Consider the following 24,464-nt stretch of genomic DNA (forward strand, 5'->3'; position numbering starts at 1 on the left):
GAGATTATAAAAAAGGAAAAAGGACCCACATATGCAAAAATGTTAGTGGCAGCCCTTTTTGTAGTGGCAAGGAACTGAAACTGAATGAATGCCCATCAATTGGAGAATGGTTAAATAAGTTATGATATATGAATGTTATGGAATATTATTGTTCTATAAGAAACAATCAACAGGATGATTTTAGAGAGACCTGGAGAGTCTCACATGAACTGATGCTAAGGGAGAACCGGGAGATCATTGTACATGGCAACAGCAAGATTATATGATGATCAATTCTGATGGATGTGGCTCTTTTCAATAATGAGGTGATTCATGCCAGTTTTAATGATCTTGTGATGAAGAGAACCATCTGCACCCAGAGAGAGGACTGTGGGAACTGAGTATGGATCACAACATAGCATTTTCCCCTTTTTTGTTGTTGTTTGCTTGCTTTTTTTTTTCATTCTTATTTTTTTCCTTTTTTGATCTGATTTTTTTTGTGCAGCATGATAATTGTATATATAGAAGAATTGCACATGTTTAACATGAAGTGAAACATATTCCCTCACTATATACTTTTCAAGTAGATATTGGCTTGGATAGGCAAAACATAATTAAGACATATTGTAATTGCATTGATTATAAGTACATATTTTTTAGAAAGTTTTCTCAGATTGTCAGCCCTCTGCTCTTTTCAATATTCATTGAAGAGGGCCAGGAGATAAGAATCCATTCCAAGTCTTGAATCTTACAGTAAATTGGCTCACCAAAACTCCCTTTTCCTATTGAAATAGCAGAAACTGCTTGTCAGGATAATAAATTAATAATCTAGAGACTAAAGCAAAATGTGAACACTACTTTTTGGATTAAAGGCAAACCTTTGAATTTAGGTCAGGAAAAAGAGCCTACAATAGAGACTAAAGACATTTGGGAGAAAGATACTTGAGACAATGGTATGGATAAACTTGACTCTGATGTGTATTTCAACTATTTGCATCTCTGTTTAATTAACCAAGATCTGGGGCTTAATCATTTACATCTCAGTAGATCTTGTTTGTAGAGAAAACTATAGGAATTTCAAAGAGTATACTTTGTATCAAGTATATGAGCATTTGAAGCATATATATTTGTCTCTGTGATCAATAAACTTTGAAGAGTTCATATTCGAGGCCCCGGTAAAATTCACACACTTAATTCACCATAGGAACTGGACTCCAACAATTCATAATGAAATATATTTTATATTATAGTATTTAAGCTCTTGGATGATTCTTTTTTTTTTAAATTTATACAGTGTTAACATTAAAATAAAGTTTTTAGTCATTAACAAATTTTCAAAAATAACATGTTCCTTATACAAAAATTTAAAAATTCTATTCTGGCATTAACAGAACATGCACTTATTATCATACATACTGATTTCCTGTGCACACATAGAAAATCCCTTCAGAGCTTAATCCAATAAAGGATTATTTACTGTCTAGGGGAAGGGGTGGGAAGAAGGGAGGGAGAAAAAAATTTGAAACACAAGATTTTGCAAAGGTGAATGTTGAAAACTATCAATGCATATATTTTGAAAATAAAAAGCTTTAAAAAAAGAATGTTGAAAAGTATCTCTACATGTAACTGGAAAAATATGATAATATTAAAAAAATTAAAATAAAAAAAGATTTTTAGGTTTACAAAATCCTTTTCTCTTATAAATATTATTATTTCTGCTTTACAGAAAACAAAGCTGAGTCTCAAAACATTTACTTAACTTGGGTTATAATGTATCATATCAAAGACTTCCACCCAGGTTTTCCTCATTCTAAGACCAGTAGTGTTCTTCCTATGTTATATTCCTGTCTCTTATTGAATAATATTAATTTCAATTATTCAACTTCTCCACTGTTAAGTTGCAATCAATCAGTCAATCAATAACATTTCTTTTTTGTTTTTATTTTTTGATTATAACTTTTTATTTACAAAATATATGCATGGGTAATTTTTCAACACTGATCCTTGCAAAACCTTCTGTTCCAAATTTTCCCCTCCTTCCCCTCACTCCCTCCCCTAGATGGCAGGTAGTCCAATACATGTTAAATATGTTAAAATTTATGTTAAATCCAATTTATGTATATATATGTATTTATATATTTATCTTGCTGCATAAGAAAAATCGGATCTAGAAAGAAGGAAAAAACCTGAGATGGAAAACAAAAATGCAAGCAGACAATAACAGAAAGAGTGAGAATGCTGTGTTATGGTCCACACTCAATTCCCACAGTCCTCTCTCTGTATGTAGTCCTCTCTCTTCATTACTGAACAATTGGAACTGGTTTGAATCCTCTCATTGTTGAAGAGAGCTATGTCCATCAGAATTGTTCATCGTATAGTCTTGTTGCTGTGTACAATGATCTCCTTCTGCTCATTTCACTTAGCACCAATTCATGTAAATCTCTCCAGGATTCTCTGAAATCATCCTGTTGTTCTCAATAAGCATTTCTTAAGCCCACTCTTTAGGCAGACACTGTTAATCTATGAAGATACAAAAGTCTCTGCCCTCAAGGATTTTATCTTCTAACAGGAGAATCAAAGTATATCTGCATAGGCATATAAAAAATTGGAGGGAGGGAGGATAGCTGCAGCTGGGATTGAGAAAAGCTTCATATGGAAAAAAGTCAAGATTTGGAAAAAAAATGCAACCAATTATGATTTCCAAGAGGCAGCATAAGGAGAAAAACCCCTTTGTGGAGAATAAAAGAAATGTTTTATATTAATTGCCCATGTTCTAAATGAAGTAGAGGCATCATATAATTGTATATGGTTTTAATACTCATCCCTGTAGTACTCCAAACATCTTTTTGACATTTAATAAGACTGAAAATTCACTTGAGAAATATTAATTTTCCCTCCATTTTTCTAGGTTACTTGAAGCAAAACCCCCTAGTTATTTTAAAAGATTGCTCAAGTTCCTATTCAGAAATAATTGTCTGTGAGGAAATTACATTTTTGGTGGTTTTCTCTTCTTCCTTCTCATTTTACAGTTTTTCTTAATTTTGATATGTAGACCTGAGTTTTGCTTCCTTAAAGCAAAACTTCCTACTTCCTATTTTCTTGAATCAGGGGCATTTAGAGTAAAAAAAAAATCCAAGGTAAAAAGATTTGCAGATACTCATGTTTAATTTCTGCCCCTTCCTCTTCCTCTAACATCCTTATGAAAGGGATTCCTGAAGAGAGTTGATGAGGATATTCAGTAGATAGATAAATCTCATGTGGAAACCAACTCATCAAACTCTGTTATGGAAAATGTATCTATGCAATTTGATGCACCTTTTTGTAGATTAGTCTAAATAATGTAAAAGTAATCCAGACTTCTAAAAATACTCAGAAACACTCTTCTCATGAAGTCAGGCAATGTATGAGTACAGAGTTCTCTCTAGCAAGTCTAGAGGCATCACAGCAGAGAGGGCTACTCTTCTTCTCTCTGTGGGATGAGAGAAGTTAGTTTCAAAAGAAAGTATGAAAAACTTGATATACAAACATTTAAGTTGAAACAAAGAGGGTGGCAATGTTAACATTGCATTCTGAAGTCTAGAAATGCTGACAAAATAGATCAGAGTGAAACATATTCCCTCACTATATACTTTTCAAGTAGATATTGGCCTGGATAGGCAAAACATAACTAAGGCATATTGCAATTGCATTGATCATAAGTTTATATTCTTTAGAAAGGTTTCTCAGATTGTCAACCTTTGCCTCTGCTCTTTTCAATATTCATATTGAAATATATTTTATATTATAGTATTTAAGCTCTTAGGTGATTCTTTTTTTCTTTTGAAATTTATCCAGTCTAAGATATTAAAATAAAATTTTTAGCCATTAGCAAATTGGCAAAATAACATGTTTCTTATATAAAAATTCAGAAATTCTATTCTGAAGCTAACAGAACATGCATTTATTATCATATATGCTAATTTCCTATGCACACATAGAAAACCTCTCAGAGCTTACCTAAGGAGAAGAGAAATCAAGTTTGGGAATAGCACTGCTACACAGGAATATGGAAGTTCCTAAAAGGAATTGCTAAATGTGGAGGTGACCACTATATTCCTAAAGATATTAGACCCAGATTGGTAAAAAGAAGAGTATGATTAAGAGAGACATAATTATGGTCTTCAAATATTTGTTGGGTCGTCATATGGAAGACATATTAAACTTATTATTCTTGGATGCAAAAGGCTGAACTAAGACCTGTGGATTCTAGACTTGATTCTGCTGATGACTTCAGAAAAACAATTTCTCTGCGTCTTAGTTTCTTTATCTATTAGATCATGGGATTAGACCAGATAATTTCTAAGATCATGTCCAACTTTAGCAATCTATGATTTATAATTTCCTGGGGCCTTCTGTACTAGTATTTCCACAGTCTTTGAGGAGGCACCTGTGAGTTTTTTTTTTTTTTTTTTAAGAATAATTAGCCATTCTGTGGCTTTAAGTAGTTACCAGCTTCTACCTCTAGAATCAATAGTGAGATGTAAGAAAGTTCATGCTTCCCTTTAGAAAGACCGTATTTTGCTTGTCCTATCCTGGATATGGAGGGAAGAATCAAATCCCTTACTTGATAAATAATGAATTAGATTTTCCTCTTCATTCCTGGGATTTGTTCCTCTGGTGTGAATAAGATTCAGGAGTCTTCTTTTCTATCCTTGGGCAAAGGAATAATCTTTGTAAGAGTTTTTTAGGATTTCTTTGAAGGGGGTTCAAGGAAATTCCTTCTAGAGAATAGGATGGAAGCTGCAGAATATGTCAATTAATTTATGATTTCATCAATAATAACATTTCCTTCAGTGGTGCAAATTTCAACCCAAGTGTCTTTTCATTTTTTGTAACCCTTGTCCATATTCTTTTGTAAATGCTCCACAGTTTACTCAACATTTTGGGGTCTGGGGAATTCTTCTAGGTTGTTTACTATTACATAGTTGCCAATGCAATTTGTAGATTGTTCATTCTTTATCTTTGCTCTTATTTTATGATTGTCCCATCTCTTTTTCCAGACATAAATCTTTCTGATTATATCTTTTATACTATTTTTGTTTTAATTTTCCATTAGAGAAAAGCTGCAGGCAACCCATTTATTCCCACTATGGCTCTTTCCATTGACTTTTGAGCACCCCCCAATTCTGATAACTTGGAGATTGTGACATTCAAGATTTTTAGAATCATTGGAGGAATATTTTTGTTAAGAAGATAGATATTATTGGACTACTTGCCATCTAGAGAAGGGAATGGGCAAAGGGGGAATTGGAAAACAAGGTTTTCCAGGGGTTAATGTCACAGAATTATCCGTCATATGTTTTGAAAAATAAAAGCTTTAATAAAAAAAAGAACATTTTTTTTCAAAGGGAAGCTTGGGCTCACTGAAAATGCCACAAACAATTTCTCCAAAATAATCTAGCCTTTTCATTTTATCCTATGAAATTCTGAGCCCAGTTGAATACATACATACATACGTATGCATGTGTGCATATACACATTCATATACAACACACATATATAAATATATTATATGTGTGATTATATATACCTCTTCACATAAGACATGTATTAAGAATATTAATTTAAGTTACTATCTCTTAATTGCCAAATCTAATGTCTTTCCGCCCTCTTTTATTTTCTTCTCTCTCAGTGTTAGTAATATTATCTACTGGTTCTCCTTCTACTTGTCTGATTATTCCTACTCGGTTTCCTTTGTTGGATCTTTCTCCAGGTCTTGCCTCCTAATAATGGGTTGTCTCCCTGGCATCTGTTCTGGGCTCTTTTCTCTTCTCCTTCTATATTATTTCTCTTGATGATCTCACTAGCTCTCATTTATTCAATGATTATTTCTGTGCTAATAATTCTCAGATATACTTATCTAGTCCAGATATATCTCTAACTATTCATTGGACATCTCAAATTGTCTATCCAATAGATATCTTAAACTCAACATGTATAAAGCTGAACTTCCACCCCACCCCTAACCTTCTCTTCTTCCTAATTTCCCTCTGACTGCCAAGGGCACCATCATCTTCCCAGTCAGACAAGCTCACAGCCTACATGCCATTTTTTACTGTTCAATCTCATTCACTCCCCATATTCAGTCTGTTGCCAATTCCTGTCAATTTTACCTTCATAAAACCTCTCATCTATAATCTCCTTCTCTCCTCTGACACTGCAATCACTCTGGTACAGGACCTCATCACCTCACATTTTGACCTTTTTTTTTTTTTAAATAATTTTTTATTGATAGAACCCATGCCAGGGTAATTTTTTACAGCATTATCCCTTGCATTCACTTCTGTTCTGATTTTTCCCCTCCCTCCCTCCACCCCCTCCCCCAGATGGCAAGCAGTCCTTTACATGTTGAATAGGTTACAGTATATCCTAGATACAATATATGTGTGCAGAACCGAACAGTTCTCTTGTTGTGCAGGGAGAATTGGATTCAGAAGGTATAAATAACCAGGGAAGAAAAACAAAAATGCAAACAGTTTACATTCATTTCTCAGTGTTCTTTCTTTGGGTGTAGCTGCCTCTGTCCATCTTTGATCAATTGAAACTGAATTAGCTCTCTTTATCGAAGACATCCACCATCAGAATACATCCTCATATAGTATTGTTGTTGAGGTATATAATGATCTCCTGGTTCTGCTCATTTCACTTAGCATCAGTTCATGGAAGTCTCGCCAGTCCTTTCTGTATTCATCCCGCTGGTCATTCCTTACAGAACAATAATATTCCATAACGTTCATATACCACAATTTATTCAGCCATTCTCCAATTGATGGGCATCCATTCATTTTCCAGCTTTTAGCCACTACAAACAGGGCTGCCACAAACATTTTGGCACATACAGGTCCCTTTCCCTTCGTTAGTATCTCTTTGGGATATAAGCCCAGTAGAAACATTGCTGGATCAAAGGGTATGCACAGTTTGATAACTTTTTGAGCATAGTTCCAAATTGCTCTCCAGAATGGCTGGATGTGTTCACAATTCCACCAACAATGTATCAGTCATTTGACCCTTTCAGTAGCCTTATAATTGATTCTCTTGTTTCAACTCTCTCCCCACTCCACCAATCCATTATCTAATCAGCTGTCAAATCAATCTTCCTAAAGCACAGTTCTGTCCATACCACATACCGCTTCCCATTTAATTTTGTGGTTCCTTATCATCTCCAGAATAAACCATAGCATTCTCTATTTGGCATTCAAAATCCTTGCCGCATCCTACCTTTTCCCTTTTCTTACATCTTATTTCACTTTATCATCAAATGACACTTGATCCCCTTGCTGATTCTCACACAATACACTTCAACTAGAATGTCACAGAGGAAATAGCACTGGTTATAGAGATCCTGTGTCCAAATCCAGTCTCAGACATTTCACTAGCCTGGCCCAGTCATTTAACCTCTATTTACCTCAATTTCAAATATAAAATATATTCAATATATAAAAGTGGGAATAATAGCACATCCCTTCCTGGGTTGTTGTGAGGATCAAATGAGTTTAACAATTGTTAAACACTTAGCAAAGTTCCTGGCACATAGCAGGTGTTTAATAAAATATGTCTTTTTTCTTTTATCTCTTGACTCCAGTTAAATTTACTGATTGTTTCCCCATCTTCTACAAGAAATCTTCCTGACACCCTCCCCAATTCCTTACTGCTAATGTTTTCAACCTCTAAAATATTTTTATATATTTTTGACAATTTACAAGCATATGAAGGGCATAGTCAATGAATATGAGAAGAGAAGAGGCAGGCTTTTATGAAGTATGTTATAATTGGCCTTCATTTTTATAGTCACAAAACTGACTTGAATTGATTTGAAAGATACAGAGGATCACAACATGTAATTACAAAAAAGTTGATTATCTCCAGTTTATTGTTTGTACTTAATTGTTTTCATTAGATTGAGAGGTCCTTGACATTATGAATTGTCTTTTTTATTTTTTATGAATTGTCTTTTGCCTTTCTTTGTATCTTCAATCTTTCACTTAGTAACTAGAACAAAGTATTCACTTAATAAATGCTAAATGATGATCTCTGTGGGTTTTTCATCCAATTGCATATCATAATCTGGACAATAGTTATTCTTCATCAAGTTAGTTCTATATTTGTTTTTATGTGGATAATTGGACCAAATCTTTTTGAGTGAATCCATTTTGAAGGTGATACAACATTCTAGAACTTAATACAATCAAAACAAGAATATCTGGAAAAGTAACATCCTAAGGAATTCTTCATTTCTAGAGATTATTTGTTTTGTAAATTGCATTGGACATCTTTTGTGACATTGACAAACATTGGTGCTGATTAACTTCCCTCTTTTTTAAACCTCATTCAGTATTATCAAAGGATCATTAAACAAAGTTATTGTTTACATCTGTCATTACATGTATCAGGTATTCATATAGTTCGTGTGCGAACATGTGAGACATCATACTGGAGAAAATCTTTGAATGTTACATCTTGCTCAATTCAATCAAATACATTGTTGTAGTCAACAAAAATAAGCATAATAAAATGTTGTAATTCTCTGTATCTTTCAAATCAATTCAAGTCAATTGTATGACAATAACAATGAAGGTCATTATATGACATACTTCATGAAAGCCTGCATTTTATACAAAAGAAAAATATATGGATTAGTACTTATTGATATCTTCTTGATCACATTTTGGGAGAAGAATAATAATGTCTGTAATTTTTTTTTAAGCTTAGTTTTCATTTCTCCCTCTTTCCTTACTTCCTTCAAAAATGTATTGTCTCTAGCATTTTTTTTTTATAGTATAAACTTGGTCATATCCAATTACCCTGACGATTTTTTGGTTTTTTAGGACAATTTTTTATTCCCCATGCTGCACATTAGAGACTATGATATTAGAACTTATATTATAGCTTCTCTATCACTAATGGAGAAAAGGTTTTTTTTTTTTTTTTTTTTTAAGAAGTCTTGACTGATTCAGATTTCTCCTATTTTGGGTCGGTCTTATAGTTTTAAACTATTAGAATGATTTTAGGATGATAATTTTGTGTTATGTCAAGTTTTTTGTAAAAAAAAATTCTTTTCATGAAACATCACTGCTCATAATCTTTCTCCATTAAATTCCATAAGATTTCAGAAATGAATTTGTACTCTAGCTTTTGACTTCCATATGTCTCTACTTACAAAGCATCAAAGGTTATAGGAAGAAAGTAGGTAGGGAAAGGAGCAAGCATTTATGAAGTGCTTAATTATGCCAGACACAATGCTAAGCTTTTTACAAATATCTCATCTGATTCTCCCAACTACTCTGTGAAATGGATGCTGTTGTTCCCATGTTAAAATTGAGCACATGAGGAACATAGATTTAAAAGTAGCAGATAAAATATTTCTGTATAATATGTTGGTTTTCTTTCTTTTTAAAATTTTTTTGACCTCATTATAATGATAATTACTTTATGTTGGTTAAAATTCCTTAGCAAATGGAGATAATCCTTATCTGTTTTCCATTCTTGTTTATTAAGCACCTATTATATGCTCTGCACTGTCTGAAATACTGGAGTACATATTTCAGATTTTAAAAAATATAATATATCATACATTTTGGCTACTTCAGAAAGTTATTATTAGTAATTAATTAGTGCCTTTTTATGAAATATAATACTGAGATTCCTATTAGTTTAAAGTATTTCTGACTGTTTCCTTTACAAATTCAATATTTAGTCCTCATGTACAGAATTAACAGTGAAAAATAAGGTCATTTTTTTTTAATTGAAAAATCCATGTTTTTAAAATTCTCGTAAATCAAAGACTATTAAAGGGATTCCTTCTTAACAGAATTTCTTTATTAAAAAATACAGAAAGAAACTGAAAATAATTACAAGAACAGTCAAATTAAAAGTAGTAATTTTCTGTAAAACCATGATTATTCGAAACATTCAGATTGTTATTATTTTTTAAATGCTTTCTTTCTTTAAAAAATGAAAAATTTCATTTTAATTTATTCACAATTTTCATTTCAAAGGTAGATAAATATAATTTGCCAAAAAAGAAAAAAAAATCCTGCCTTCAGCTGTGCTAGGAAACTTGCTATTATGTCATTATGTAAATGACAATGACTGAATAACATTCTGACTCAGTTAAATATGGATTTTAAAGGAGAAATGGAAAGATTCTCTACAGTAATAACACAAGTGGGTGGCAACATGATAAATAGCTAAATGACTAGTAGAAATAGATCTGTTCTTTAGCTGAAGTAAATTACCTATCATTCAAGCATGACTTTTAAAAGACTATATTAACTGTTTTTCTTCAGGATTTTTTTTAACTGGTCCTGTGATTTCATGGGTATCAGGATTTGAAGAAATGCATAGTACCAATATAACTCTGTATCTACTCTATAACTTAATTTTTAAGTATTTTCTTGGCCCCTGATGGTTTATGACCTATTCCATGGTTATGTAATCAATATGTCAGAGACCAAAATGGAATAAAAATCTTCCTAACTCCAAAGATGACTCTCTACTTTCTATATAATGTTGCCTTTCTCTCAGATTTATTAATAAAAACACTGAAATGATGATATTAATAACTCATAAGTATGTAATGCTTTAATGTTTATAAAGCACATTGAAATAATGCTACTCTATACAAACAATTAGCAAGAAAATTGAGGCAAAAAACCAAACCAAGCCAAAACACTTTAGGATTTGACTACTCACACATAGAGAAAAAAAAAGGGGGGGTCTCAAAAAATTAGCTCCTAATATTACTTAAGTTCACTAAGTATTTGTTAATTGTGCTTTATTTTATTCTGGTAACCACACAAAAATCATAATTGGCCAGTTTAATATCTGTGTCAGACTGGGGTTTTGGAGAAGACTTTTGAGAGATCCTTGAACAGCAAGGAGATCAAATGAATCAATGTTTAAAGATATTAGTTCAGACTATCCATTGGAAAGAAAAATACTAAAGCAGAAAGCTTAAATACTTTGGCCACCTAATAAAGACAGCACTCTCCTTTATCTCCTCCAGATCTCCCTGGCTTCCTATTTGTCTCAGCTAAAAGGCCCTCCTATTAGAAGCCTTTCCATATCCTGTTTAATCTGAATGATTTTCCTCTAGGACTATTCCCAATGTATTCTTTTTGTATTTGGCTGGTTGAATATTACTTCTCTCATTAGACTGTAAAGAGCCGATTAGAATCCTTTGTTTCCTTCAAGGCTTTGCTCAAGTACAACTTCTCTGTGAAATTTCTTGATTCTCATACACACACACACACACACACACACACACACACACACACACACAGAGTTAGATAGGAAAAGACCCTCAAGATGGGAAAGATTAAAAGCAAGGGAAGAAGAGGACAAGAAAAGATGAGATGGATAGATAGTGTCATGGAAGAAATGAGCTTGGACTTGACTTTGGGAGATAGTGGAGAAAAGAAGGGCCAGGTTTGCTATAATCCATGAAGTAACTAAGAATGGGACATGACTGAACAATGACAATAATAGATATCTATTTAGTAGAAACCTCTCTTTTCCTATAAAACAGTAGGAGAAATTTTAAGCTGATATTACTTAAATTCTTTGAACAACTGGAGACCAGCTCAGTTTTGGCTCATTCCTGAGGGGTTCTTCTTTAGTTCTCAGTAGCTTCAAGAGATTGCTCCGTGTCCCAGGCCATCCTGTGAACTCTGAGAATAATTAGGCTATTACAAGGATTAACCTAATTAACAAATTTTTAATACATATTAATAATTAACAATAATTTACAAGGATTTGGTTTGTGTGTAGGACAGAGACTAGATGGCTCCAAGTATTCCAGTTGAACTAAATTTCTGATCTACCCCTCTGAGTGAACTAAAAACTGAACTTACATTTCTTGTGTCCTTAGGGAAAGGCCATACTTTACAGGGTTCAACTTAACTCAATAAACATGTATTGTAAAGACTCTACTCTATACAATGGATTCCTCACTGTGTTCTAGCTTAGACCAACCACATCATATTCTGTTCTGGGTACTTGTGTGTGTGTGTGTGTGTGTGTGTGTGTGTGTGTGTGTGTGAGAGAGAGAGAGAGAGAGAGAGAGTGTGTGTGTGTGTGTGTGTGTGTGTGTGTGTGTGTGTAGGAGTGTTGCCCTGAGATTAGCAAAAATATTTATAATCCAAAGCAATAAGTCTCAGCTCTTCTAGGTGGAGAATTTTCCCTTTTACCTGTCAAGAGCTTCTCAGACCAGATCATGAGAACCAATGAAGCAGATTCTCTCTCCTCATCTAAGATGAACCTGAGATTCACCAAGAAGGGACAATGGATCACTGAGAGGTGATAATTTAGGTACTGTTAAATTTCTGAGGTAGAATTTGGACCTCGATCTATTATACCATGCTTGCTTTCTAGGGGAATTGCTGGCGAGTTCAAGATATAGTTATGAAGGCTTTGACCTTGTCTTTTTGGCAAGTTTCACATATTAAGGGAACTGGAGGAATGATTAGGACTTTTAAAATTCATAGCTTCATCAGTTTTGGAAGCTCTATATGCATGAAGATTATAAACCCTACACATCTTAATGGTCTTTGTGGGTTTCTGTGGAAAAAGAATTTACCACTACATGGGCAATCTTATGATAATGAATCTCTTCAAACTTAATTAAATTAACCTATGGATAATAAATAGCTAGGTGATGTCTTGGATAGAATATTGGACTTGAGAGCAGGGAGACCTTTTGAGTCAGGCACTTTCTAGCCTTTTGACTGTGGACAAATCACTTAATCTCCCCCTTCAGTCTCAGTTACTTTATCTATAAAATGATACATTTATAGCACCTTCCTCACAGGGGTTTTGGGGAGGATCAAATGAGATAATATAGATAAAACATTTTGTAAACCTTAAAATACAATAAAAGTCATTGTCTACTACTACTATCACTACTACTACTACTACTACTACTACTACTACTACTACTACTACTACTACTACTATTACAGATACAGTATTTTGCTGGACTCTACTAGAAGCCTTTCCAGTTTGGTAGTACCTGCTAGAGCTTTTATTTTACTGACATTACCATCTTTTTGCATAGTGACAGAAATTTAATGGAGGTGATGACCAGTATGTTTCAAAAAAGAAGACAGAAAAGTTATTTCAACATTAGCTCATCAATATTGTTCATTTCCTTGTTTATATTGTCTGCATTGATCTTATTGATCCTGATTTTGATGCTAAGTAGGGTTAACTGCCTAGCTCTGGTTTTGTGACAGCTGCTTGACAGATTTTAAGTCTTGCTCCATTATTTCAGTTTGATCTTCTGACTCTGAGCTTTGTATTCTTGAGTTGGGCTTTTTAGCTACCTAATATCTTAGTTTTTAGTTATAACTTTCAGTTTTTTTTCTTTCTAGTTATATGGCTGTTTATCAAACTCAATATCAGTATGGTTATTTAAGAACTAGCAGAGGTAAGTCTGAGGTAATATGGCACAGTATGTGTGGCTTAGATCCAGGAAGATCTGGATTCAAATTGTGCCTCTGGTACTTAATAGCTTTATGATCCCAAGCAAGAGATTTAATTTCTTTTTTTTTTATAATAGCTTTCATTTTTCAAAATGTGTACAAAGATAGTTTTCAACATTTACCCTTGCAGCACTTGTGTTCCATATTTTTCTCCCTACATCCTCACCTTCCCCCTCCCTTAGACAACAAGCAATCCAATATAAGTTAAACATGTGCAATTCTTCTAAATATATTTCCACATTTGTCATATTGCACAAGTAAAATTAGATCAAAAAGGGAAAAAAACAAGCAAACAACAACAACAAAGGTAAAAATATTGACATTTAATTTCTATTTGCCTTATCTTATGCCTCAGATAGTCTCTAAGACTCATCAATTGAGTCATAGATAGTTGGAACCTACATGATGGGATGAGTTTCTTTTACTGATAAAAGTCACAGGTCTTTTTCATTTAAGATGTATCCTGCTACATTGTTGATATGTTTATTTAAATAACATCTAAAACTGAGTCATACTCTAAATGAAAACTAAGGGAGATAATTATTTAAGGAAAATTTGTGATGTGAATGACTACTACCCACTTCTCGTGATTCATATCCTTGCATATGATTCTGCCAAAAGGAACCTAGAAAATATTGCCAAAGACAAAGAAAATTTGGGCAAAAACCTGAAGACCCAAATTTTACGCCTAGTGAAACTTGCAACCCACTGCTTGAGAACAACTGTCATAGAGGGTAGCTGCAATAAAGGCCAAAAGATGGCAACTGAATCACCCAAAGTACAGAGGAAACAAAAATCCAAGAAAGGAACTAGTAAAAACTACACAACCTCAAATGTCTACCCAAAAATGATTTTAAAAAGTTTAAGCAATAAGCAAGATAAATTAAACGTGATATTGTCAAGAAACAAATTTAAACTCATATGCATCTCTCAGACTTAGTGGGGCAGAACCCATGACTGATATATCACTAATTATACGTTGCTCTTTGGTTGCTTCAGTCATATCCAACCTTTCATGACCCCATTTGGGGTTTTCTTGGCAAAGATACTGGAGTGATTTTCCATTTCCTTTTCTAGTGGTTCCATTGGATCCATTTTGCATGGACTCAGAAGTTTAGTGACTTGCTCAGGATCACATAGCTAGGAAGAATCTGAGGCTGGATTTGAATTGAGTTCTTCCTGACTCTAGGCCCAATGCTCTATTCACTGAATCACCAGCTACCTCCTTAAATATGTGTTTGTTCAAAAGAAACAGGATGGATAAAGAGGTTGTGGTGGCAATGGTGGTATATCATTATACATATGAGTAAATTGAGAAACTAGAGGGAGGTGGGGGAAAACATGGTAGAAAAAGCATTTGGATGAAGATAAGTGGAGGGAAAAATAAATGATTTTTTTTTTTTATCAGAGTGTACCCAGAGAGAAAGGAAATAGAGAATGAATTCAGGAAAAATATCACAATCCTGGCCCCCAGGGATATTATAGTCATGAGGTACTTTAGTTGCACAGGTATCTATTTTAATTCTCTTTCTTGCTATCAAAAGCAGAAGATTAAATAACTTCTTAACTTGTCTTAATGATAATTTCTATTCTTTGTATGATTTTTACTACTAGAATAACTAGCTACTGTGGTAGAAATGATGGAAACCTTGGTTAAGAAGTGACCACTTCCTTCTAGAGTTTTTGACAGAGGAGAGGAAAGCTGGAGACAATCTGACATGCAATGTCGATTTTGGACAGGAAATTTTGAAGGGTTCAGAGGAAGGCTAACTTCCCCATGGAATCAAACTCTATAAGGGAGACCATTACTTCAATAGGAATGAAAAAATTCTCAAGAATGAAATTATGAAGACGGGAAAGAAAACAGATCCTCTGAAGAGGATAAAAGATTGTTTTCTGGAGAAAATGATGTGGCTGCACAGGAAATTTACTAATCCCCAGATTTTAAAAATTTAAAAAAGATGTGTACACAGTGGACGAAGCAAGGCCAGGCAACAGAAGATGGAAGCAAAGTCAAATGGCTGAAGAGGGATATAAAAACATAGTATCACCCTTTAAATTCAAGTGTTCTATAGCTCAGAATAAATGAAAGCTGAAGACATTTAAAAAAAAGGAGTGAGAGAGAGAGAGAGAGAGAGAGAGAGAGAGAGAGAGAGAGAGACTAGATTGGGAAAAAGAATAGGATCAATTTAAAGGAAGGAAAAAAGTGAGAAAAAAGGCAAAGAGACTAGAGTCTGTAGACTAGAATTTCAAAGAGTTGCTTAGAGAATAAATAGCAAAATAAGAGTCTTTATTAAGAATGTCACACTAATCAATCTATTCCTTCTTTTTTTTAGACACATCTAAACTTTCAGACTGCTTTTTTTTCTGACAAGGTTACTATAGATATAGTTTGCTTGGATTGTTTAGCAAAGAATTTGACAAATTATTCCATGATCTATGAAAATGAAACAAAAATGAATATGAAATAAGGTGAAGATAGGTTGATTAAATTATAATCTCATTAGATGGATTCAGAATTAGTTGAATGAATGACTCAGAAGTGTAAATTTGAATATTTCAATGTGAATTTGGCAGTAGTGTATAGTGGAGTACCCTAAGAGTCTGTGCTTGGTCCTGTGCTGTTTAAAATTTTAACAGTAATTTTTGTAAAGGCAGAAATGGGATACTCATCAAATCTACAGATGACTCAAGGTTAAATATAATAGTTAAAATACATTGGAAGATAGGATCCAGAAAAGTCTTGACAGGTGAGAACATTGACCTGACTCTAATAAGCTTAAATTCAATAGGATTAAATGCCAATGTTTTCCTTTTGCTTCTAAACAATTAACTTTGCAAGTATAAGACAGAGAAGGCCTTATTAGATAGCAGTTTGATGAAACAAGAATTACAGCTTTTAATGTACTAGTGGAGTCAGCAGCAGTCTTGGAATATTACAGTAAAACAAAGTAGTATGATTATGGCCTTTTACTCTGTCCTAATTAAAACAACCTTTGGAGTTTGTGTTCAGTTCTGGGCATTATAATTTGGTAAGGACATTGATAAGCTGGAGATTGTTCAGAGAAAACTTTTTGGTTGTAGGATTCATTTGTTCTCTAAAAAAATTAGATAATATTTTCCCTTATCCCCCACCCCAAGAATTTTTGCTCATAAAAATATTATAGTTATTGGCATTTACTTCACTGGGGCAACTAAGTGGTATAGTGGATAGAATCTCAGGCCTAGAATCAGGAAGACTCATCTTCCTGAATTCAAATCTACCCTCAGACCCTAATTGTGTGACCCTGGGAAACTCATTTAATCCAGTTTGCCTCAGTTTTCTCATCTGTAAAATGAGCTGGAGAAGAAAATGGTAACCCACTCCAGTATCTTTGCCTAGAAAACCCAATAAGGGTTCACAAAATGTCAGACGCGACTGAAAACAATAACAATTTTTTTTTACCATATTAGAAATGTAAATGTTCTACTATCATTATGAAAATAGTTTTGACTTCACAAATTTTTTTTGACAGAGTTCTGGAGACTTGGGGGTCTCTGAACCAAACTTTGAGAACCATTGACCCAAAGAAGGGAACAGAAGGAAGGGGCTTGACCATATGTGATATGAAGATTGGCTAAAGGAACTGGGGATGTTTGTCACAGAGAAGAGAGACTCAGAATATGATACCTGTCTTCAAACATTTGAAGGGCTGTCCTGTAGAAGAGGGAATATTTTCATTATGTTTGACTCTAGAGAGCAGAACCAAGATTAATGGTCAGAAGTTGCAAAAAGGTAAATTTAGACTTGATTTCAGGAAAAACTTCCAAATCAGTAGTGCTATCTGAAAATGTAATAGCTTACTTTGGGAGATTATGGTTTCCCATCTTTGAAGATATTTGGGCAAAGGCTTAATGCCTACTTGTCTGTTTATTTTATAGTGGGGATTCTTTTTAATGTATGAATTGGACTGCTTGTTTGCTATTTCTTCCAAATGCTGACTTCTCTGATTCTGTGAAGAATTAATTTATAGGGAGAAGAGTTACCTTGTATTATGGCTATTCTGCAAATCCAGATTTCCATGTATTAGACATTTGTAAAAAGGTGCACACCCTTAATCTTGTGTGTGCTTTTTATGAATGGCATCAATAATAATGAATCAGATCTTGCAGAGAACAGAGAAATTCATATATTTTCTTTTGGTTTTGAGTTTCTTAATTTAAAACTTCCTTCCACCCTGAGGTCAGCTCAGTTGTTGATGATTACCTTCCTGAAACCTCCATATCATGAGGAGACCCAGACATGCAACTCAATTTCATTCACTTTAGATCCTCATCCACCACTACTATCCCCCTTTTTAGTGCTCCTTTTTGTTTTGTCTTTCTGTATTAGCATAAAGCTTATTGAAAATAAGAAACATTAGGGGCAGCTAATTAGTGCAATGGATAGAGCACCAGCCCTGTAGTCAGGAGGACCCTGAGTTCAAATCTGATCTCAGACACTAAATACTTCCTAGCTATGTGTTCCTAGGCAAGTTGCTTAATTCCAATTGCCTCAGCAAAGAAAAAAAAAAAAGAAAAGAAAAGAAAAGAAAAAGAAAAGAAAAGAAAAGAAAAAAAGAAACACGATTTTGTTTTTATGTCCAGAACTCAAAAGAGTCCCTCATATATAGTAAGTGCTACATCTAGATAGGTAGGTGGCTATCTACTGATCTATTGGTCTGTCTGTCTGTCTATCTATCTAATCTATCTATCTATCTTTCTTTCTATCTATCCATCTATCCATCCATCTATCTATCTATCTATCTATCTATCCATTTATCTATCCATCTGTCTGTCTAATCTATTTATCTTGTCTGTCTTCCCATTCTTTCCCTGGAAATGACTAGAAAACCATTAGCCATACCCAACTATACTAACAATTGACAAGTTCTTTTAGGGTCCGTGCTGGTTGCATTAGAGTAGAAAGAGAAAAGCCTTTATATTGATGATAATGATATGACATTCACTTGAATGTCTTAATAGCTTGAAGAACTGGTCAAAAGGACACAACCCTTCTATGACTCATGAGAACTGAAGATTAGTGCAGAAGAACTTGGTCACAAGATCTGTCCACAAGAGAGGGATTTCCTACATTCATTGAGTAAAATCTACATATAAGTGGAATCATATCTTTCCTGTGAAATTCAGGACCCATGGCTTTACTAGAAATCAGAATGTTAATAGATCAACTGTGAGAAATTGGCCTCTAAAAGTGAACTAATGAAAAATAATTTGTGTCTATTCCATCTCTTACAATGAAATGACATGGAGAAGCTGAATTCTGGCTTTTTAGTTTTAGGCTGGTCCCATAAAGTTTAGTAGAATATATTTATGTATTTTAAGAATAAAACCAATGTTGTTTTTCTTGACTGTTACAGCAGGGAAAGGAAGGTGACACAATGCCAACCATTTCCTGCGCATAACCTAAATCAGCCTGTGGTCACATCGACCCTGTTGGGCTTAATTTCCTAAGAATATTGCTTCATACAATGCTTTACTCTTCAGCTAATATTTGTTCGTTAAAAATTTTAAAATGACAGAGATCTTGATATTTTTTGGCCCATTCAAGGTATCAAGAGGCTCATTCAGATTTATGTCTTGCTCTGGTTTTGGATCTAATTGAAATGCTCTGATATTAGTTGTTTGACCATATAACAAGTCATTGAAGCCTCCCTGAGCCTTAGTTTTCAGAGATATAAAATGGTGATAATAGTTTCTCCTAGATCAGTCATGGACAGTTAACCAGATCATGTATGTGAAACTCTTTGCAAACTTTCAAATGCTACATAAATATCCTATATTACTGTTTTTTTTTACAGCATTGTATAATAATTTTGTGCTCATGATGATGATACCAAGTTAACAAAAAAAGTTAAAATATGTTCGATTTAAGAATTGTCTATGAAGCGTTTCCATTGTTGAAAGACTTTCACTGAAAGTGATTAAATTAAATGTACATATATATTTATATATAAATCTCTGTAGATATAGCTAGATCTGTAAAGAAATATCTAGATTATATATAGATATAGAAGAGAAAGAGAAAGGGGGAAAACAAAGTAATCTATATACTCTCTAGGAGACTTGATTATCCATAATGACTCATGGCTGAGGGTGCTGTATAGTTCTAGTTTTATTGTTCTAACATTTCTAACAAATAGAGGATACTTCTAACCTGATCTTCCTCATTCTTCTTCTTTCTCTTCCCCATCCATATTCTCTCCTTCCCCTTTCTACAATGCCTCTCATTGAATCTAGCAAGGGAAATGTATTCCATTTCCCGCCAAAAATGCAGAGCTGTTACTGTGCAGAGGTAGATTAGACAGATGCCCCAAAACATGATAGAAATTCAAATACTAAAAAAACATTAAATCACTTCTTCCCTTCCCCCCCATCCTCCATCAGAGTCTGAAATTCCCACTTTTTGAGTCAGTCTTGGGGAAAGACTATTAGCAAAAATCTTGCCTTAAGAGGTGCACACTTTAATGTGGTTTTATATGATTGCCCCCCCTTTAGATATTAGAGATTAGGGCCCAAGAGATTAAGATATGAAGAGAAAAATACAGAAAAAGTCAAGAATGTGGGCTGGTCAATCTGAGAGGCCCAATTGTGGCACTGTGACGACAATTATGAGTAGCTAGAAGGCAGAGAGTATTTATCTCCTACATATGCATTGTGAAATGGAAGAAGAGGCAGAGAGAGAGAAAGGGCTGCTAATACCAAACTTTTGCCAATGTTATCACACCTTTATTGTGCAGGTTCTGAATCTTTACTGAACTTCAGAGACCTAGACACTAGTCCTGGGCTCCAGTGTTAGTATGTCACTTGGCCAAATCACAGCTTTATAGGTTTCAGTTTTCTTATCTATTAAGAGAAAAGACTAGATGACTAGAAGAACACTCATTCTTTACAATACTAATGTTCTGTGCATTTATGATTAAATATGATCTAGGTTTATCAGCCAAAGAAGCATCCCAATCTCATCTCCAAATCTTCAGCTAAAATCCCACCTTCTACAAGAATCTATTCCAGTCTAGATTCTTAATTCTAGTAGCTTCTTTTTGTTTATTATCTTCATTTTGTATTCATCTTATTTGCATAATTCTTTTTATTAGAGAGTTCTTCAAGAACAGGACTAGTTCTTGTTTTCCTTTATATCCTTAATTAATTCTCACCAACTGATTTTTGAACCTCAAACCTTTTTTTCTCTAGGATTAGTCTAGTCACAAAGCCTTGATTTTTTTTTTTTAAGGAAAAAAAAACCAATGTAGTTAATGTAACTCCCCACATTCTTATTTTCCCCATCCCAAGCCTTGAGATTGATGGGATAATGCTAGTAAATTTATGGGATTCCAAGGTTCTTTAAAGATTTAATACTTAATAACTAAGATTTAATCTTACTAAATTAATAAAATCAATAATCTTAATAAATTTAAAATAAGCTTTTTATGTTTTTATGATTAAATTATCATTTAATATTATTATTTCTACTTCTTATCATAGTTAAAGTATATTTCTCCAAAAACCCAACTATTAACCCAGGTGGATAAAACTTAGGACAGTCTTGAGGGGGTTAGTGAGTTGATATTTGCTAATGACATTATAGGGGGCTCTCCACTGTTAATTTTCTGACCAGTGTTTTCACATCCTGTTTCCTAAAAGAAGGATAAGTTGGCTCATTTTGAGGGGTTTTGTATTGTAGACATGCAACTGACATTGCTGTCAACTCACCGAAACCCAGCAATCCAGTTGCCAGTAGGCCAGATGAAGATGAGAGAATTTTCTGATTTGGATTTGAGCTCATAATAGCCATCCCCTTCTTTTTGCCTTTCCTCTTTTTCCTTGTTTTCATAGGACATCACCCAGAGTTCATGGAGAGACAGCTTATGCTTCAAGCTAAAATTCATGCCAGATCTGAAAAAGGAAATAAAAAGGATTGTTTTCCTCATCCTCCTCTGAAACATGATGGAAAAAATTCTGGATTCAGCAAGTGGCTCCATAAGATACCCAAATCTCCCAAATTTGACATCTTCTAATCTTTCTCCTTTTTGAGCCAGGCAATTTGCTATCTTTCTGGGTTTTTCATGATACAGAAAATCAGAGGGTTAGGACAGTGAAATATTTATGACTCTGTGGATTATATGTGTGATTGTGTGATATGACAAACAATCCTGAGCCTTGTTTTTTTCAATATTTATTGAGAATTTATTTAATATCTGCATTTGTTTGAAGACTAAAATCCAGAGTTTAAAAAAAAAATTGGATGTGAGAAGACCTGGCTTAGGATTGTCAAATGTTATCATCATTAGAATTCATTGGAAATTAAAATTTGAAAGCTACCATTTAGTTGACTTCTTTTTAATAAATCAGGAAATTAAGGGCCAGAGAGATTAAGTAGCTTGTTCAAATTCAGACAGTTAGTAAGTGGAATAACTAGAATTCAAGGCCATTATCCTCTACCTCCAAAATCCACCTTCTTTCCATTTTACCATAAAGGAGGATCCATAATTGTGATGACCATGTATTTAAAATCAGCCAGAATCATGAATTCAGGTTAAGGGAAAAATCTTCAATCTTTATTCTTTTTGAGGTGAAGGGGGATTGCGATAGCAATATGGGCAGCTGCGACAGGAAGCCAGCCAGCAGAGGGGAAGGGGGAATTGCAGGTGAAGGGGGATTGGAGGTGAAGGGGGGTCCAATAGCAATGCGAGCAGCTGTGTGAAGACGCCAGTCAGCAGTCTCTCTTTCCGCTTCCCTTTCCGCCCCCTTGCCTCCACCTACTAAAATCATCATTTCCTATACAACACATCAGGACTTGCACAAAGAGTGGGTGGGGACCATTCATTCTCTAAGCACATATATTAATAGAGTATAGTCCAATTACTATTTAGCCTCACATGTTGGGACCTCAGTGCATCAACTCGAGCGTCAGTCCATTACACATAATTGTAATTCTCTAAGTGTTATATCAAATCTAGCAATTTGTAGAGGAAGTGCTATGTAGTACGAATCAAGAGCTTTGTAATTGTGGAATAACCAGCTTCACTGAATCTCTTAGAAGTGTTAAAAACACTGAAAATACATTTGTTCTATTTTGTCATACGAGATTTTAGGATTCTAAGATTTATAGTTGGAAAGGGCTTTGAGATCATTAGATTATGAGAAGAAGAAATTGAGGCTCAAAAATGTTAGGTCAATTGTTCAATCCAATCTAATCCAAGAAGTATTTATTCAACTCCTACTATGCCCAAGTCACTATGGTGTATTGACAATACAAAGACAAAACAAAATTATATATGTCCTCAAGGAGCTTCCACTCTATTGGAGATGGGGAAGGGAGGATGGACACTGGTAAGTATATAACATAATAGGATAATTTGAGGGAAAGAACACTAACAATTAAGGAGAATGGGAAAGGCTTCCCCTAGAATGTGAAACATTATGTTGAAACATAAACTGGATCTAGAAAGGAACAAGGGATTCCTCAATCAAACCCTAAAGTTTCCCTATTTCTTTTATGGATATGACCATTTCTTACCAATTATCCAAACTTAAACCTCTGAATAAACCTCAATTCTACCCCTACTCCTTTCCACTCTTTCTTCCCTACATCCAATAAGTTGCCAGGTTTCTGCCTCCATCTTCCTACCATAATAATTCAGGCTCTCATTACCTCTACTAAGAATACATAATAGCCTCCTAATTGTTATAGTGCCTGTTTCTTCTCTCTCATCTTTTTAATCCATCCTTCACATTGCTACTAAGATAAATCATCTGAAGATCCACTGCTCTGACTATATTATGGTTACTATATTTCCATGATCAAAAAACTTTCAGTTTGTTCTCAACTGCCTGTAAAATAATTGACAAATTCCTTAAGCTTGGCATTTAGGGTCATCTATAATCTGCCCCACACACTTTACTTAACTTTTCCAAATTAATTCTTTTTATCTATATTCTAGCCAAATTAGACTAATGACTCATCACTGAATTCTATATTCTTTATCTTGAAGCTAGAAGACATTCCAGCATTTAATTTCTGCTGATTGGAATCCTTAGCTTCCTTTAAAGTTTTGCTCAAGTACAACTTGTCTATGAAATTTCTTGATTCTCCCACCCAACATACACAAATCCACACATACACAGGGTTAGTACTTTCTCCTATCTCCATTTTCCTTGTGCTTTTTTATATGTACATTATAACTAACAGTGCTAGTAAACATTTAACAACCAATTCTCCAAAAAAAGACACACTTTTAGGCTTTATCTACATTATTAATATTTTCTTTATAACTCTTGCTAGATAACAGCAACAGAATCAATCACAACATGATTTGTAGCATTTCTGATATCCAAGGTGTAACACACTGAAAATATAATTGATTCTTCAGAGCCACTTTGAGTGGCTTCCCAATCTAGTTGTAACCCTTCTTGAGGGCAAGAATTCTATTTAAAATATGAAGGGTTTTTCCCTCCTCAACTTTAATAAAGTGAAATGTTAAAATAGAATTGTAATGTCCTACACTAGAAATGTAGAAGTCTTAGACTTAGTTTCAAACTGTTAATTCTATAAGTACTAGAAGCATCATCAGTTCATAGAGGGAAGAGAAGGGAAAGGTTTGGGGTTAACTGTAAGTCCAACAATGTAATACAGAAGCCACTTATACAACATTAGACTTTATTCAGTATGGTGCTGGCAAACGTTTAATAACTGTCTCTCTGAAAAACATGATGTGTTTTTTTTAATTTTGAAAAAAATTTCTTTATAACATTATCCCTTGCACTCTTGTTCCGATTTTTCCCCTCCCTCCCTCCACCTCCTCCCCTAGATGGCAAGCAGTCCTATATATGTTAGATATGTTACAGTATATCCTAGATACAATATATGTTTACAGAACCGAACAATTCTCTTGTTGCACAGGGAGAGTTGGATTCAGAAGGTAG

At 34.1% G+C, this 24,464-nt stretch overlaps 1 protein-coding gene across 2 annotated transcripts in view; it reads right to left on the reverse strand.

Annotated features, from left to right (window-relative positions):
- Nucleotides 1-24,464, reverse strand: part of TAGAP (T cell activation RhoGTPase activating protein) — a 94,665-nt gene that overhangs the window by 32,004 nt on the left and 38,197 nt on the right. For both annotated transcript variants that reach the window (XM_051998029.1, XM_051998028.1), the window contains exon 2: nucleotides 21,252-21,434. In XM_051998029.1, coding sequence (XP_051853989.1) covers nucleotides 21,252-21,427 — 176 coding nt within the window. In that variant the 5' untranslated portion in view covers nucleotides 21,428-21,434. The remainder of the gene's footprint in view (nucleotides 1-21,251; nucleotides 21,435-24,464) is intronic.

The sequence above is a fragment of the Antechinus flavipes genome, chromosome 4 (genome assembly GCF_016432865.1).
Source record: "Antechinus flavipes isolate AdamAnt ecotype Samford, QLD, Australia chromosome 4, AdamAnt_v2, whole genome shotgun sequence".
Lineage (NCBI taxonomy): Eukaryota > Metazoa > Chordata > Mammalia > Dasyuromorphia > Dasyuridae > Antechinus > Antechinus flavipes.